Below are 13924 nucleotides of genomic sequence, written 5' to 3' on the forward strand. Positions count from 1 at the left end.
GGCTTTATTAGACTAATAACTGTGCTACACCTAGAGACGAGAGCTGACTGCTGCACAGCCCATGGGGCAGCCCTTTATGTATGGCTCCCAGATGGGCGGAGCCAGAGACGGAGTCCCCAGGGTTCCAAGCCTTGTCTTAAAGGGGACATCACCTTACATGATGATAAGGCAGTAACCGTTCATCACATTCACCCCCTGTTTAAAAAAAGAGTCCGGCAGGGGTGAAGTGCCATCATCGGTCCATCCGTCTCGGTGGCCGGATCGTCCTCCTCGATCTCCTCAATTCGGGCGGTGGTGCGGCGGGCACGGACGTCCCGGTTGAGGGCACATCCGGGAGCACAGCGGTCGGAGTTTCGGTCCGGGTCGGGGCAGAGGAACTAGGCAGGGCCGGGGGTAGCGGTGCCGTCACCGGCGGGGTGTGTATAGGCGCAAGGGGGGGCGCACGGTAGGAGCTCACCAATGGGTGGTAGGGCCGGAAGGGGGTGTGTTGTAGGGGGCGACGGGTCCTGCAGGGGAGCGGCGCGGGAAGGGGCGTCTGTGGTGGAGGATCCAGCGGGCGCCAGATCCCGGAGGGAAACCGTATCTTGCCTGCCGTCGGGATACTCCACGTAGGCGTAACTGGGGTTGGCGTGGAGCAGTCGGACCTTTTCAACTAGGGGGTCTGTTTTATGGCTCCTCGTGTGCCTCCGGAGAAGAACAGGTCCCGGAGCCGTCAGCCAAGGTGGAAGCGAGACCCCGGAGGTAGACTTCCTGGGAAAGAGAAACAATCGGTTGTGAGGGGTCTCATTCGTGGCCGTGCAGAGGAGTGACCTAATGGAGTGTAGGGCATCGGGTAGGACCTCCTGCCAGCGGGTGGTTGGGAGATTTCTCGACCGCAGGGCCAGAAGAACAGCCTTTCACACGGTCGCGTTCTCCCTCTCCACCTGCCCGTTTCCCCGTGGGTTATAGCTGGTCGTTCTGCTCGAGGCGATGCCTTTGCTGAGCAGATACTGACGCAGTTCATCGCTCATGAACGATGTACCCCGGTCGCTGTGGATATAAGCAGGGAAACCGAACAGGGTGAAGATGCTGTGCAGTGCCTTAATCACCGTGGCTGAGGTCATGTCGGTGCAGGGAATGGCGAATGGGAAACGGGAGAACTCATCGATCACGGTGAGGAAATAGGCATAACGGTTGGTGGACGGGAGGGGCCCTTGAAGTCCACGTTTAGTCGCTCAAAGGACCCCGAGGCCTTCACGAGCCGAGCCTTGTCTGGCCGGTAGAAGTGCGGTTTGCACTCCGCACAGACCTGGCAGGCCCTGACCATGGCCTTGACCTCCTTGGTTGAGTAAGGTAGGTTGCGGGACTTGATGAAATGGACGAGCCAGGTAACCCCCGGGTGGCAGAGGTCATTGTGGATGGCTTGCAGGCGGTCCTCCTGCGCGTTGGCGCATGTGCCGCGGGACAGGGCATCTGGGGGCTCGTTGAGCTCCCCTGGACGATACTTGATATCGTACGTGTAGGTGGCGAGTTCGATCCTCCACCTCAAAATTTTATCGTTTTTTATTTTGCCCCGTTGCGTGTTATCGAACATATAGGCGACCGACCGTTGGTCGGTGACGAGGGTAAACCTCCTACCGGCTAGGTAGTGTCTCCAGCGCCGCACAGCCTCCACATTGGCTTGTGCCTCCTTTTCGACTGCAGAGTGTCGAACATCGGAGGCGGTGAGGGTTCGGGAGAAGAACGCTACTGGTCTGCCTCCTTGATTGAGGGTAGCAGCCAGGGCGATGTCTGATGCATCGCTCTCTACCTGGAAAGGGATGGTTTCGTCCACCGCGTGCATGGCGGCCTTGATGATGTCGGCCTTAATGCGGTTGAAGGCCAATTGAGCCTCAGCCGAGAGGGGAAAAGTGGTGGTCTTTAGGAGTGGGCGGGCTTTGTCCGCATACTTGGGGACCCACTGGGCGTAATAGGAGAAAAGCCCCAAGCACCGTTTGAGGGCCTTGAGGCTGCGGGGGAGAGGGAGTTCCTTAAGGGGGCGCATGCGGTCGGGGTCGGGACCTAGGACCCTGTCTTCCACGACAAAGCCGAGGATGGCCAGCCGGGTGGTGTGGAAAACGCATTTGCCCTCGTTATAGGTCAGGTAAAGGCTCGGGCGGTCTGGAGGAATTTTTTGAGGTTCGCGTCATGGTCCTGCTGATCATGGCCGCAGATGGTGACATTGTCCAAGTACGGGTATGTAGCCCGCAAACCGTACTGGTCCACTATTTGGTCCATCGCCCTTTGAAAGGCGGAGGAGACCCCATTTGGGACACCAAAGGGAACCCTGAGGAAGTGGAAGAGCCGGCCGGCTGCTTCGAAGGCAGTGTAGGGGCAGTCTTTTGGTCGGATGGGGAGCTGGTGGTAGGCAGATTTGAGGTCGACCGTGGAAAAGACTCGGTATTGGGCGATCCGATTTACCATTTCCGCGATGCGAGGAAGGGGGTCCGCATCAAGCTGCGTGAATCGGTTTATGGTCTGGCTATAATCCACGACCATCCGTTTCTTCTCCCCGGACCGGACTACCACCACTTGCGCTCTCCAAGGGCTGTGGCTAGCCTCGATGACCCCCTCTCCCAGTAAACGCTGGACCTCTGACTTGATAAAAGCCATATCTTGGGCACTGTAGCGCCGGCTCCTGGTGGCGACGGGCTTACAGTCAGGAGTGAGGTTAGCGACTTTCAGTGTCGCAAGGCAGCACACCGTGAGGGGGGGGCAAGGGTCCGCCGAACTTCAGTGTCAGGCTTCGGTGGCTGCACTGGAAATCCAGTCCGAGCAGTAGGGGGGCACAGAGGTGAGGGAGGATATAAAATTTGAAACGTGTGTATTTGGCACCCTGGATCGAGAGATCCACAATACAGTACCCCGTGATTTGTACCGAGTGGGACCCGGATGCGAGGGCTATGGTTTGGGATGCGGGATGGGTGCGTAGGGAGCAGCGCCTTATCCTTTCAGGGTGGATAAAGCTCTCCGTGTTCCCGGAGTCGAAGAGGCATGCAGTGTCGTGCCCGTTGACCTGGACCTGCATCATGGAGTTCTGCAGGTGTTTTGGCCGAGTTTGATCGAGGGTGATCGCACCCAGTCGCGGGTAGTCGGAGTCGTAAAATGGCCGCCGCTGGCTGCGCGTGCCGTGAAGATAACCGCCGACAAGATGGCCGCTCACATGATTTGCACGAGGCTGATGACGCGTCAGAAGGGGGCGTGTTGGGTCGGTGCGCAGCAGCATTGCGAGGCCTGCGGGCCCGAGAGCCTGATTTTCGGGCCGGCTGTTCTTTGTTTTTCTGGCCCCTGGGTCTGGCCAGGCAGACCCTCGCAAAGTGCCCTTTCTTCCCGCAGTCGCTGCAGATCATGGAGCGGGCTGGGCAGCGTGGGCGTGGGTGCTGGCCGTGCCCGCAGAAGTGCACGGTGTGCCCCCATGGTGAGCGGGTCGCCGCGTGGCACAGGCCTGTAATACGGCGAGTTTCTCAACAAACTCGTCGAGCGATTCCCCCGAGCGCTGCCGGCAGGTAGAGAGCAGATGCCGGGCGTGCACCTCATTGACGGGTTTGACAAACCGCTTGCGGAGCAACTCGATCGCCGCATCATAAGTCGTCGCCTTTTCGAGCGTGGCGGAGATTCTGTGACTCACCCGGGCGTGGAGTAGACGCAGCTTGCGTGGCCCCAGGATGGGAGTCTCTGCGGAGTCCAGGTAGGCCTCGAAGCACCGCAGCCAGTATTTAAAAATTTCCTTTGCCTCCGGCGTTCGTGCTTCCAGATTGAGCTTCTCTGGTTTTAGGCCTGCGTCCATCCTGAATCTAGTTTAGTCTAATAAATTGAGGTACCCTCAATAACGACGCTTAGAGATTAAACTGTAAAGAAGGCTTTATTAGACTAATAACTGTGCTACACCGAGAGACGAGAGCTGACTGCTGCACAGACCATGAGGCAGCCCTTTATGTATGGCTCCCAGGTGGGCGGAGCCAGAGGCGGAGTCCCCAGGGTTCCAAGCCCGGTCTTAAAGGGGACATCACCTTACATGATGATAAGGCCGGAACCGTTCATCACAGAGACACAGATACAGAGAGACAGAGACAAAGAGAGAGACAGAGAGAGACACACAGAGACAGAGACAGAGAGAGAGACAGACACAGCGACAGAGACACAGAGACAGAGAGAGAGACAGAGAAAGAGAGACAGAGAGACACAGTGACAGAGAGAGAGAAACACAGAGACACAGAGAGAGAGAGAGACAGAGAGAGAGACAGAGAGACACAGACACAGAGACAGAGAGAGAGAGAAACACAGAGAGAGAGAGAGACAGAGAGAGAGAGAGACAGACACAGAGACAGAGAGAGAGAAACAGAGAGAGAGAGAGACAGAGACAGAGACAGAGAGAGAGAAACAGAGAGAGAGAGAGACAGAGACAGAGAGAGGGACACAGAGACAGAGAGAGAGAGAGACAGAAACAGAGAGAGAGAGAAACACAGAGACAGAGAGAGAGAGAGAGAGAGAGACAGACACAGAGACAGATGAGAGAAACAGAGAGAGACAGAGACAGAGACAGAGACAGAGAGAGACAGAGAGAGACAGAGAGAGAGACAGAGAGAGACAGACACAGAGACAGACACAGAGACAGACACAGAGACAGAGACAGAGAGAGAGACTGAGAGCGAGACAGACAGAGAGGGAGACAGCGAGAGAGAGAGAGAAAGAGAGAGACAGACACAGAGACAGAGAGAGAGACAGAGAGAGAGAGAGACAGACACAGAGACAGAGAGAGAGAAACAGAGAGAGAGAGAGACAGAGACAGAGACAGAGAGAGAGACACAGAGACAGAGAGAGAGAGAGACAGAAACAGAGAGAGAGAGAAACACAGAGACAGAGAGAGAGAGAGAGAGAGAGAGACAGACACAGAGACAGATGAGAGAAACAGAGAGAGACAGAGACAGAGACAGAGAGAGAGAGAGAGACAGAGACAGAGACAGAGACAGAGAGAGACAGAGAGAGAGATAGAGAGAGACAGACACAGAGACAGAGACAGAGAGAGAGACAGAGAGCGAGACAGACAGAGAGACAGACAGAGAGAGACAGAGAAAGAGACAGAGAGAGACAGACACAGAGACAGAGACAGAGACAGAGAGAGAGACAGAGAGCGAGACAGACAGAGAGACAGACAGAGAGAGACAGAGAAAGAGACAGAGAGAGACAGACACAGAGACAGACACAGAGACAGAGACAGAGAGAGAGACAGAGAGCGAGACAGACAGAGAGACAGACAGAGAGAGACAGAGAGAGAGACACAGAGACAGTGAGAGACAGAGAGGGAGACAGCGAGAGAGAGAGAGAAAGAGAGAGACAGACACAGAGACAGAGAGAGAGACAGAGAGACTGAGAGACAGAGAGGGAGATGGAGAGACAGAGAGAGAGAGAGAGACAGACACAGAATCAGAGAGAGAGACAGAGAGAGAGAGACAGGCACAGAGACAGACAAAGAGAGACAGACACAGAGACAGAGAGAGAGAGAGTGAGACAGACAAAGAGAGACAGACAGAGGGAGAGACAGAGAGAGAGAGAGAGAGAGACAGACACAGAGACAGAGAGAGATACAGACAAAGAGAGAGAGACAGAGAGACAGACAGAGGGCGAGACAGAGAGAGAGAGAGAGACAGACACAGAGACAGAGAGAGAGAGAGAGACAGACACAGAATCAGAGAGAGAGACAGAGAGAGAGAGACAGGCACAGAGACAGACAAAGAGAGACAGACACAGAGACAGAGAGAGAGAGAGTGAGACAGACAAAGAGAGACAGACAGAGGGCGAGACAGAGAGAGAGAGAGAGAGACAGACAGACACAGAGACAGAGAGTGATACAGACAAAGAGAGACAGAGAGACAGACAGAGGGCGAGACAGAGGGAGTTGTCATGATATTCAAACACACATCACAACACACACATCATGATAGACAGACCAACAGACCAATTAGCACACACAACACGACAGCCAATCACAGACAAGAGCAGATACAGTATAAGACAAGAAACACGACACCTGCTGGCCAGTCCATCTGGAGACAGCACAGGGCCAGGACCTCATAGCAAGACACTCACACAGTCACAACGTGCTGAGTACCAAGTCAGATGTGTAAATAACTAGTTGGAATAAAATTGCGTTGTACCAATCGCAAACGTGTTGGTTCGCCTGTACCTCAGAGCACCCAACACCACAGGAGAGAGAGAGAGAGACAGAGAGAGAGAGACAGAGAGAGAGAGACAGAGAGAGAGAGAGAGACAGAGAGAGAGAGAGAGATACAGACAGTGAGAGAGAGAGAGACAGAGAGAGAGAGAGAGAGACAGAGAGAGAGAGAGAGATACAGACAGTGAGAGAGAGAGAGAGACAGAGAGAGAGAGAGACAGAGAGACAGAGAGAGAGAGAGACAGAGAGAGAGAGACAGAGAGTGATACAGAGAGAGACAGTGAGACAGAGAGACAGAGAGAGAGAGAGAGAGAGAGACAGAGAGAGAGAGAGAGATACAGACAGTGAGAGAGAGAGAGAGACAGAGAGAGAGAGAGACAGAGAGACAGAGAGAGAGAGAGACAGAGAGAGAGAGACAGAGAGTGATACAGAGAGACAGAGAGGGACAGAGACACAGAGACAGAGAGAGAGAGACAGAGAGAGGGACAGAGACACAGAGACAGAGAGAGAGAGAGTGATACAGAGAGACAGAGAGGGACAGAGACACAGAGACAGAGAGAGAGAGAGACAGAGAGAGGGACAGAGACACAGAGACAGAGAGAGAGAGAGAGAGACAGAGAGAGAGAGAGAGAGACAGAGAGAGAGAGAGTGATACAGAGAGACAGAGAGGGACAGAGACACAGAGACAGAGAGAGAGAGAGACAGAGAGAGGGACAGAGACACAGAGACAGAGAGAGAGAGAGAGAGACAGAGAGAGGGACAGAGACACAGAGACAGAGAGAGGGACAGACACAGAGACACAGAGAGAGACACAGAGACAGAGAGAGAGACAGAGTTTGGCGGAGGAAGTGAAGGTTCTGCAGAGGTGGGACACACTCCCATTCTCCCTATCGGGGAGGGTACAGACGATCAAGGTGAGCATACTGCCCAGGTTCCTCTTCCTGTTCAGATCCATACCAATCTACACCCCCAGGGTAATGTTTAACACAGTCGACAAAATGATCACGCCGTTTATGTGGGGGTGAAAATCCAAGGATCCCCAAAACACTCCTGTTAAGAAAGAGAGGTTTGGGAGGACAGGCCCAGCCAAACCTGCAATACACCCACTGGAGACCAGAGCAGAAAGAGGGGAGGGGCAAGGGAGCCGGAGGCACAATGGGTAAGGATGGAGGCTGGAGGAGGACTCCTGCATAGGGACCTCCCTCCGAGCCTCTGCCACAGCATCACTCCCATTCCTGCCAGCCCAGCACTCTACAAGGCCAGTGGTAACAGCCAAGCTCCGGACATGGAACCAGCTAAGGAAACATTTTGGCCGGATTGAAAAGTCCACCCGGGCCCCCATCGGGAACAATCTCAGGTTCATGCCAGCCACAATGGGCGCCACCTTTCAAAGAAGGAGACAGGACGAGGGGACACTGACCGTGAGGGACCTCCACACGGATGACAGACTAGCGACACTGGAGCAGCTGAAGGGGAGGTTTCAACTGCCCAACGGGAATGAAATTGAGGGGAGATAGATATAGCACAGATGTCAGAGGTCGGTTCTTTACTCAGAGAGTAGTAAGGGTGTGGAATGCCCTGCCTGCAACAGTACTGGACTCGCCAACACTAAGGACATTCAAATGGTCATTGGATAGACATATGGACGATAAGGGAATAGTGTAGATGGGCTTTAGAGTGGTTTCACAGGTCGGAGCAACATCGAGGGCTGAAGGGCCTGTACTGCGCTGGAATGTTCTATGTTCTATGGTAATAATCTCTGGATTACTACCTGAGCCACGAGCTAATTGGCACAGTGGCAATAAGGTTAAGGAGGTAAATGCGTGCTCAAAGATTGGTGTGGGAGGAATGGGTTTGAATTCATGGGACATTGGCACCAGTACTGGGGAAGGAGGGAGCTGTTCCGCTGGGACGGTCTTCACCTGAATCACGCTGGGCCCAGAGTCCTGGCGAATTGTATAACTCGGGCTGTAGATAGAGCTTTAAACTGCAGAGTGGGGGACGGTTCAGTTGTACGGAGAATTAGAAAATCCAAGTTATAGGAGAAGGTCAGAGTGCAGGTTAATGATGAGGATATTAAACGGGTTAAAGGGGCCAAGGCCTCAGGAGAGGTTAGTAAAGTTTCCAGTACACGGAATAGAACAGAGAGTATAGAAGGGAGCAGGAATATAACCTCAGGCAGAGCAAAAAGGTGACAGGTTTACTGGGTTACTGGGATAGGGTGGAGGTGTGGACTTAGGTGGGGTGCTCTTTCCAAGAGCCGGTGCAGACTCGAAGGGCCGAATGGCCTCCTTCTGCACTGTAAATTCTATGATAATCTATGACCTGTATAAGTGTGACAAGGGAGGTGGTCAATGCAGGACCGAGGGTGAAATGAAATTAAAATGGCTTATGGTCACAAGCAGGCTTCAATGAAGTTCCTGTGAAAAGCCCCTAGTCGCCACATTCCGGCGCCTGTTCGGGGAGGCTGGTACAGGAATTGAACCGCGCTGCTGGCCTGCCTCGGTCTGCTTTCAAAGCCAGCTATTTAGCCCTGTGCTAAACCAGCCCCAGGGTGTTGTACTTAAATGCCCGCAGTACACGGAACAAGGTGAATGAGCTTGTTGCACACATTGAAATTGGCCGGTACGATGTTGTGGGCATCACAGAGACGTGGCTGCAAGGGGATCAGGGCTGGGATCTAAATATCCAAGGATATGTGTCCTATCGAAAGGACAGGCAGATGGGCAAAGGGGGCGGGGTTGCATTGTTAGTAAGGAATTAAGTTAAACCGATAGCAAGGAGCGATATAGGATCAGAAGGCACAGAATCTCTGTGGGTAGAGTTGAGGAATCGCAAAGGTAAAAAGACCCTGATGGGGGTTATGTACAGGCCCCCGAGCAGTAGTCAGGATGTGGGGCAGAAAATAAATCAGGAGATAGAAAAGGCTGTAAAAAAAGGCAACTTTACAATAATCATGGGGGACTTCAATATGCAGGTGGACTGGGAAAATTGAATGATTCCATCTTACCTGCTCTATGTTGATGACTGTCTGAAACACCCCCACCGTTTGACGTAGAACAAACCAAGCAGAGCCCCGACCAGGAGCAGGAGGGCAGTCAGCAGAGAGCGGAGAACAATAGAGACCAAATTTCGAGGCACCTCTTCTGAAATATATCATCAACATAAACACAACTTAGTAACGAGGATCGAGCTAGGAGCAGCTAAACACAGTAACTGTAATGGACTGTGTTCATTCGGAGACACACACTGTAACTGTAATGGACTGTGTTCATTAGGAGACACACTGTAACTGTATTGGGCTGTGATCATTCGGAGACACACACTGTAACTGAAGTGGGCTGTGTTCATTCGGAGACACACACTGTAACTGTAATGGGCTGTGTTCATTCGGAGACACACACTGTAACTGTAATGGACTGTGATCATTCGGAGACACACACTGTAACTGTAAAGGACAGTGATCATTCGGAGGCACACACTGTAACTGTAATGGGCTGTGATCATTCGGAGACACACACTGTGACTGTAATGGGCTGTGTTCATTCGGAGACACACACTGTAACTGTAATGGACAGTGTTCATTGGGAGACACACACTGTAACTGTAATGGGCTGTATTCATTCGGAAACACACTGTAACTGTAATTGACTGTGATCATTAGGAGACACACTGTAACTGTAATGGACTGTGTTCATTCGGAGACACACACTGTAACTGTAATGGACTGTGATCATTCGGAGACACACACTGTAACTGTAATGGACTGTGATCATTCGGAGACACACACTGTAACTGTAATGGGCTGTGATCATTAGGAGACACACTGTAACTGTAATGGGCAGTGTTCATTCGGAGACACACACTGTAACTGTAATGGACAGTGTTCATTCGGAGACACACACTGTAACTGTAATGGGCTGTATTCATTCGGAGACACACTGTAACTGTAATGGACTGTGATCATTAGGAGACACACTGTAACTGTAATGGACTGTGTTCATTCGGAGACACACACTGTAACTGTAATCGACTGTGATCATTCGGGGACACACACTGTAACTGTAATGGGCTGTGATCATTCGGAGGCACGCACTGTAACTGTAATGGGCTGTGATCATTAGGAGACACACTGTAACTGTAATGGGCTGTGATCATTCGGAGACACGCACTGTAACTGTAATGGACTGTGTTCATTCGGAGACACACAATGTAACTGTAATGGGCTGTGATCATTAGGAGACACACTGTAACTGTAATGGGCTGTGATCATTCGGAGACACGCACTGTAACTGTAATGGACTGTATTCATTCGGAGACACACTTTAACTGTAATGGACTGTGATCATTAGGAGACACACACTGTAACTGTAATGGACTGTGATCATTCGGAGACACACACTGTAACTGTAATGAACTGTGTTCATTCGGAGACACACACTGTAACTGTAATAGACTGTGATCATTCGGAGACACACACTGTAACTGTAATGGACTGTGTTCATTCGGAGACACACACTGTAACTGTAATGGACTGTGATCATTAGGAGACACGCACTGTAACTGTAATGGACTGTGATCATTCGGAGACACACACTGTAACTGTAATGGACTGTGATCATTAGGAGACACACACTGTAACTGTAATGGACTGTGATCATTCGGAGACACACACTGTAACTGTAATGAACTGTGTTCATTCGGAGACACACACTGTGACTGTAATGGTATGTGTTCATTCGGAGACACACACTGTAACTGTGATGGACTGTGTTCATTCGGAGACACACACTGTAACTGTAATGGACTGTATTCTTTCGGAGACACACACTGTAACTGTAATGGACTGTGATCATTCAGAGACACACACTGTAAATGTAATGAACTGTGTTCATTCGGAGACACACACTGTGACTGTAATGGATTGTGTTCATTCGGAGACACACACAGTCACTGTAATGGGCTGTGTTCATTCGGAGACACACACTGTAACTGTAATGGACTGTGTTCATTCGGAGACACACACTGTAACTGTAATGGACTGTGATCATTAGGACACACACACTGTAACTGTAATGGACTGTGTTCATTCGGAGACACACACTAACTGTAATGGACTGTGATCATTCGGAGACACACACTGTAACTGTAATGGACTGTGTACAGCCGGAGACACACACTGTAACTGTAATGGGCTGTGTTCATTCGGAGACACACACTGTAACTGTAATGGACTGTGTTCATTCGTAGACACACACTGTAACTGTAATGGACTGTGATCATTAGGAGACACACACTGTAACTGTAATGGACTGTGTTCATTAGGAGACACATACTGTAAATGTAATGGACTGTGATCATTCGGAGACACACACTGTAACTGTAATGGACTGTGTTCATTCGGAGACACACAATGTAACTGTAATGGGCTGTGATCATTCGGAGACACACACTGTAACTGTAATGGACTGTGATCATTAGGAGACACACACTGTAACTGTAATGGACTGTGATCATTAGGAGACACACACTGTAACTGTAATGGACTGTGTTCATTCGGATACACACACTGTAACTGTAATGGATTGTGATCATTCGGAGACACACACTGTAACTGTAATGAACTGTGTTCATTCGGAGACACACACTGTAACTGTAATGGACTGTGATCATTCGGAGACACACACTGTAACTGTAATGAACTGTGTTCATTTGGAGACAGACACTGTGACTGTAATGGATTGTGTTCATTCGGACACACACACAGTAACTGTAATGGGCTGTGTTCATTCGGAGACATGCACTGTAACTGTAATGGACTGTGTTCATTTGGAAACACACACTGTAACTGTAATGGGCTGTGTTCATTCGGGGACACACACTGTAACTGTAATGGACTGTGTTCATTCGGAGACACACACTGTAACTGTAATGGGCTGTGATCATTAGGAGACACACACTGTAACTGTAATGGACTGTGTTCATTCGGAGACACACACTCTAACTGTAATGGACTGTGATCATTCGGAGACACACTCTATAACTGTAATGGACTGTGTTCATTCGGAGACACACACTGTAACTGTAATGGGCTGTGATCATTCGGAGACACACACTGTAACTGTAATGGGCTGTGATCATTAGGAGACACACTGTAACTGTAATGGGCTGTGTTCATTCGGAGACACACACTGTAACTGTAATGGACAGTGTTCATTCGGAGACACACACTGTAACTGTAATGGGCTGTATTCATTCGGAGACACACTGTAACTGTAATGGACTGTGATCATTAGGGGACACACTGTAACTGTAATGGACTGTGTTCATTCGGAGACACACACTGTAACTGTAATGGACTGTGATCATTCGGAGACACACACTGTAACTGTAATGGGCTGTGATCATTCGGAGGCACGCACTGTAACTGTAATGGGCTGTGATCATTAGGAGACACACTGTAACAGTAATGGGCTGTGATCATTCGGAGACACGCACTGTAACTGTAATGGACTGTGTTCATTCGGAGACACACACTGTAACTGTAATGGGCTGTGATCATTAGGAGACACACTGTAACTGTAATGGGCTGTGATCATTCGGAGACATGCACTGTAACTGTAATGGACTGTATTCATTCGGAGACACACTTTAACTGTAATGGACTGTGATCATTAGGAGACACACACTGTAACTGTAATGGACTGTGATCATTCGGAGACACACACTGTAACTGTAATGAACTGTGTTCATTCGGAGACACACACTGTAACTGTAATAGACTGTGATCATTCGGAGACACACACTGTAACTGTAATGGACTGTGTTCATTCGGAGACACACACTGTAACTGTAATGGACTGTGATCATTAGGAGACACACACTGTAACTGTAATGGACTGTGATCATTCGGAGACACACACTGTAACTGTAATGGACTGTGATCATTAGGAGACACACACTGTAACTGTAATGGACTGTGATCATTCGGAGACACACACTGTAACTGTAATGAACTGTGTTCATTCGGAGACACACACTGTGACTGTAATGGACTGTGTTCATTCGGAGACACACACTGTAACTGTAATGGACTGTGTTCATTCAGAGACACACACTGTAACTGTAATGGACTGTGATCATTCAGAGACACACACTGTAAATGTAATGAACTGTGTTCATTCGGAGACACACACTGTGACTGTAATGGATTGTGTTCATTCGGAGACACACACAGTCACTGTAATGGGCTGTGTTCATTCGGAGACACACACTGTAACTGTAATGGACTGTGTTCATTCGGAGGCACACACTGTAACTGTAATGGACTGTGATCATTAGAAGACACACACTGTAACTGTAATGGACTGTGTTCATTCGGAGACACACACTAACTGTAATGGACTGTGATCATTCGGAGACACACACTGTAACTGTAATGGACTGTGTACATCCGGAGACACACACTGTAACTGTAATGGACTGTGTTCATTAGGAGACACACACTGTAAATGTAATGGACTGTGATCATTCGGAGACACACACTGTAACTGTAATGGACTGTGTTCATTCAGAGACACACACTGTAACTGTAATGGACTGTGATCATTAGAAGACACACACTGTAACTGTAATGGACTGTGTTCATTCGGAGACACACACTAACTGTAATGGACTGTGATCATTCGGAGACACACACTGTAACTGTAATGGACTGTGTACATCCGGAGACAC

At 50.2% G+C, this 13924-nt stretch overlaps 1 protein-coding gene across 1 annotated transcript in view; it reads right to left on the minus strand.

Annotated features, from left to right (window-relative positions):
• LOC140428640 (junctional adhesion molecule C-like) overlaps positions 1–13924 on the minus strand; it is a 74091-nt gene that overhangs the window by 17682 nt on the left and 42485 nt on the right. The window contains exon 4 of the mRNA XM_072515317.1: positions 9201–9336. Within this exon, the coding sequence (XP_072371418.1) occupies positions 9206–9336 (131 nt within the window). The 3' untranslated portion in view covers positions 9201–9205. The remainder of the gene's footprint in view (positions 1–9200; positions 9337–13924) is intronic.

Source organism: Scyliorhinus torazame, chromosome 1 (assembly GCF_047496885.1).
Source record: "Scyliorhinus torazame isolate Kashiwa2021f chromosome 1, sScyTor2.1, whole genome shotgun sequence".
Taxonomy (NCBI): domain Eukaryota; kingdom Metazoa; phylum Chordata; class Chondrichthyes; order Carcharhiniformes; family Scyliorhinidae; genus Scyliorhinus; species Scyliorhinus torazame.